The sequence below is a fragment of the Cynara cardunculus genome, assembly GCF_001531365.2.
Source record: "Cynara cardunculus var. scolymus isolate 2C chromosome LG 17, CcrdV1, whole genome shotgun sequence".
Classification (NCBI taxonomy): domain Eukaryota; kingdom Viridiplantae; phylum Streptophyta; class Magnoliopsida; order Asterales; family Asteraceae; genus Cynara; species Cynara cardunculus.
In genome coordinates, this window is record NC_037544.1 from 7136553 (window position 1) to 7141390 (window position 4838).

General features: G+C 34.1%; 1 protein-coding gene across 2 annotated transcripts in view; it reads left to right on the forward strand.

The window, feature by feature from the left end:
• The window catches only part of LOC112501067 (beta-xylosidase/alpha-L-arabinofuranosidase 2-like), a 5043-nt gene extending 448 nt beyond the window's left edge, over positions 1-4595 (forward strand). Inside the window, exons 2-7 of one of the 2 annotated variants that reach the window (XM_025104716.1) lie at positions 1826-2167; positions 2318-2605; positions 2706-2875; positions 2957-3054; positions 3134-3898; positions 4021-4595. In XM_025104716.1, the coding sequence (XP_024960484.1) occupies positions 1943-2167; positions 2318-2605; positions 2706-2875; positions 2957-3054; positions 3134-3898; positions 4021-4595 (2121 nt within the window). In that variant the 5' untranslated portion in view covers positions 1826-1942. Of the gene's footprint in view, positions 1-1747; positions 2168-2317; positions 2606-2705; positions 2876-2956; positions 3055-3133; positions 3899-4020 lie in introns of those variants that run through there. The other variant, XM_025104715.1, reaches the window with a different exon arrangement.
• Positions 4596-4838: the final 243 nt, after the last annotated feature.

Here is a 4838-nt window from a genome sequence, read left to right on the forward strand (position 1 = left end):
ATACTTTATATCTTTATAAAAATTTATTATATTTATTTACTTCTTTATTTTTATTTTATACCCTTATAATATTTATATAATTATAGTTCCATAATTAAATATAATGATGTTCAATATTGGGTTCATTTTGAAGGTATTGACGAGACGATTATGATGATGTAACTTATTAAAAGAAAAACATATTTTTAACGGATTTTAGTTAATATACAATTATGTATGTTAATGTGATAAGGGTATACAACAAAAAAAGAAAAAGTAATGTATATAAAACAAATTAAGTAAATAAATGTAAGGGTATAAAATGTAAGTATTAAAAATAATTTATGTAGTTATAGTATATAATATATGATTAACCAAAAATATTCAATACTGAGCTCATTTGAAAGTATTCACAAGACGATTATAATGGTGTAACTTATTAAAATAAAAACGTATTTTGTTAACATATTTTATTTAATATACAATTATGTATGTTAATGTGGTAAGAATGTAAAATAAAAATGGAAAATGAAAAAGTTAGGGATATACTAAAAAATTAAATAATTAACTACAAGAGTATATAGGGTAAGTATTAAAAATATTTTTTCCATATTATATATGATAGATAATAATATAATTAAATCCAAAAATATTCAATATTGTGTTCATTTCAAAGGTATTGAAAATACGATTATAATAATATTAATTAAATCAAATAATATTCATTATTGAGTTTATTTCTAAGAGATTAACGAGATGATTATAATGGTATAATTGTTAAAATAAAATTAACAAGTATATTAAAAAGTGAGTATGTAAGATGAACAAGATGAATAAAGCGTATGAAAATGCCTCCTGAGAGGTTAATTTAGTTGCTAGATCTAATTTTAGTTAATATAAAATTATGTATTTTAATGTGATAATGGTGTAAAAATAAATGATGTATCATAAATTAAATAAATAACTATAAAAGTTTAAATCATAAATATTAAAAATATTTTTTCACAGTATATATAATAATATAATTAAGTCAAAAAACTATTCAATATTGGACTCATTTCGAATGTATTAACGAGACAGTTATAACGGTGTAACTTGTTAAAATAAAAATGTATTTTTTTATACATGTTTTAATTGATATACGATTATGTATGTTAATTTGATAAATGTGTAAAATAAAAATTTTAAAAGTAAAAGACGTAAAATAAATTAATTAACTAATTATAAGGGTATAAAATGTAAATTTAAAATTATAATTTTAAAAATTTGGTTGAATGTGAGAGGGTGAGTATGCGAGGGGTGAGTATGTGAGAAGGAGGGGGTGAAAAAGTGACGTAAAAGGGTATGAATATCAACCTCTAAATTATTTTAAGTAATATAAATCAATAACCAGTATTTTATGCATAAAAATAGATTTTAAGAGTTTTTACTAAATGTTTTATAATGTAGTATAGATATAGATGTAGCGTTTATAGGTTTCAGTGTGTTGGAATTATGATACAGAAAACATGACGTGGATAAATAGTCAAACCATATTGTGACGAGGAACAAAAGTTGGCATTCAGATCCTTGAATCATATCGTAGTAAGAAATAACAACCTCAAACACTCATGTTTACACGGTGACACCACATAGTTTTAACACCCGATAACAATGGTCTACTAAAGTTGCTATCCATCAACTCTAACACTTGTACAATTCTGCCTTTAAAAACCCATTTCCACGACATTCCTCTTCCAAACTCTTCTCTTTGTTTCTAAATCTATCCATGGACTTCCAAAACAAACCACAATTCCCACTTCTTCTTGTCTTTGTCTTTCTTTTATCCGTTTCACCGTCTGTTTTGGCCCAATACTCTCCTCGCTATGCCTGTGACACCGATAAAAATCCAAGCTTGAAGAGTTATGCCTTCTGTAATGCTTCACTGGATTTTAAAACGAGGGTAAATGATTTGGTGAAGAGAATGTCATTGCAAGAAAAGGCTGGAAGCTTAGTGAGTGTAGCCGACAGCATCAACCGCCTTGGGATACCATCCTATGGGTGGTGGTCGGAGGCTTTGCATGGCGTTTCTGATACTGGACCTGCGACTTGGTTCAATAAGACTATAATCCCCGGAGCCACTAGTTATCCTCAAGTCATCCTCACTGCAGCCTCGTTTAATGAATCTCTATTCAACATCCTTGGAAAGGTATTTATAATATTTCTCAAATGCGTTCGTTAATTTTAGGCAAATGGGTTTGTCTTAATTTTAAGATTCTTTGCTTCAATATATATATATATATATATATATATGTTTTTGGACGATAATCATCATTATGGATAACCTTGATAAGCGTAGGTGATTTCGACAGAAGCCAGAGCAATGTACAACACTGGTGTATCAGGACTAACATTTTGGTCACCAAATGTAAACATCTTCCGAGACCCCAGATGGGGAAGAGGACAGGAAACGCCAGGAGAAGATCCACTCTTATCCAGTAGATTTGGAGTGGCTTTCGTTAAAGGTCTACAAGAAAGAGAGGATGGCGACAAAGATCGACTCAAGATCGGAGCTTGCTGTAAACACTACACTGCCTATGATCTTGATAATTGGACTAGCGTGGATCGATTCCATTTCAATGCCATTGTATGTTTATTTTTATTTTTTTATCGAAATATAACATCTGCGGTATATATGTTTATAAATCAGAAGTTCTAAAGGTGACATCTTTTTTTCTTTTTTGAAGGTAACAAAGCAAGATTTGGAGGATACTTATAACCCTCCATTCAAAAGTTGTGTTTTGGATGGAAATGTTGCAAGTATTATGTGTTCTTTCAACCAAGTTAATGGGATACCAACTTGTGGTGATAGGGAACTTTTGGAAGAGACAGTCCGGGGTGAATGGAAATTAAATGGGTAACTCTCAATTCCAATCAATGCATCGTTGGTTAATGGAACCAAACAATACGTAAATAATGCATATGTTTGGTTTTACAGATACATTAGTTCCGATTGTGATTCATTACAAGTCATGTTCAAAGACCAGCATTGGGCTAAAACACCCGAGGAAGTTACAGCTGATGCGTTACAAGCAGGTAATCGACAAAAATTGGTTTTGTGCATTATGCATTACAATAAGTTTATACTAAGTGTTTACATAATCAATGTTTATAGGGTTGGACCTCAATTGTGGGGATTCACTAAAGAAGTTCACAGAAAATGCGGTAAAAGAGGGTCTCGTGAAAGAATCGGTGGTGGATAGGGCTGTTACGAACAACTTCGCAACACTTATGAGGCTCGGGTTCTTTGATGGTCACCCAAGCAAGCAAATGTATGGAAATTTGGGAAAGAAAGACGTATGCACCAAGGATAACCAGGACCTAGCCCGTGAAACGGCTAGACAAGGCATTGTTTTGCTTAAGAATAGTTTAGGATCGTTGCCACTCCTTCCAACATACATCAAGTCTCTAGCAGTAATCGGGCCTAATGCAAACGCCACAAAAGCCATGATTGGAAACTATGCAGGGATTCCATGCAAATACACAACTCCTTTAGAAGCTTTATCAGAATCAGTCCAAACAGTGTACGAGGCAGGCTGTGCCAATGTGTTGTGTAACTCTACCGACAAATTCGAGAAGGCCAAGAACGTAGCGGCTGCTGCTGACGCCGTGGTTCTAGTCATGGGAACGGATCTTACCGTAGAAGCCGAAGCTCTAGATAGGACAGAAATAGATCTTCCCGGCGAGCAAAACCTTCTTATTTCTGAAGTCGCATACGTAGCTAGAGGACCGGTGATTCTTGTTATAATGTCCGGAGGTGGAATGGATGTTAGTTTCTCGAAATGTAACCCCAAGGTGACCAGCATTTTGTGGGTAGGGTTTCCTGGCCAAGAAGGTGGAGCTGCCATGGCTGATGTCATTTTCGGTCGTTACAATCCAAGTAAGTTAATTTTCATGATTGCTTAATAGTCCATTAATTATCATATCAATCACACAACTAAACTAAAATTGAAACCACTTTGATGTTTCGGGTGTTCTAACTGGAGTTTTGTATGTTTGCAGGTGGAAGACTACCTATGACATGGTATCCACGATCTTATACAAAGACAGTTCCCATGAACGACATGAACATGAGACCAGACCCAACCACAGGCCATCCAGGTCGAAGCTATCGGTTCTATAGAGGTGAAACTGTTTACCCTTTCGGGTATGGACTCAGCTACTCATTATACATCCATCGCCTCATTAAAGCACCCAAGCTTGTATCAATCCCACTGAATAAAGCTCACGGTTGCTCATCATCTTCTTGCACATCATTTGATGCATCCGGTGATATTTGTGATGGTTTATCATTAGACATTGATGTGATGGTAACGAATATCGGAAAGATGGGTGGGAGCCACACCATCTTGTTGTTCTCTTACCCTCCTCAGGTGATCTATAATTCACCCACCAAACAGTTGTTAGATTTCAAGAGAGTGCAGTTGGGGCCATGGGAGAGAACTTCAATTAGCTTCAAGATCGACGTTTGCAAGCAATTGAGTGTGGTTGATAAAGATGGTAATAGGAAGGTTGGATTAGGGCGCCATGTTCTTCAAATTGGAGATATCCAACACTCCGTTAGTCTCAAGATTTGATGCAGGTGTTTAGGGTCATTAGATTTGATCTCAAAGGTGTTTTAGTTAGATAACACCCATAGCCACGGAACCTTGGTACCCCAGAAAAAAACAAGAATAAGGGAAATGGATGTGTTATATTTACCCGATTATTCGTTCTAAATTAATATTGTACCTTACCTGTGTTTATTCATGGGTCACCCGTGCAAATAACATAATCGTAATTAGAATTTCAACATTTTTATTTATTAGATATATAATGGG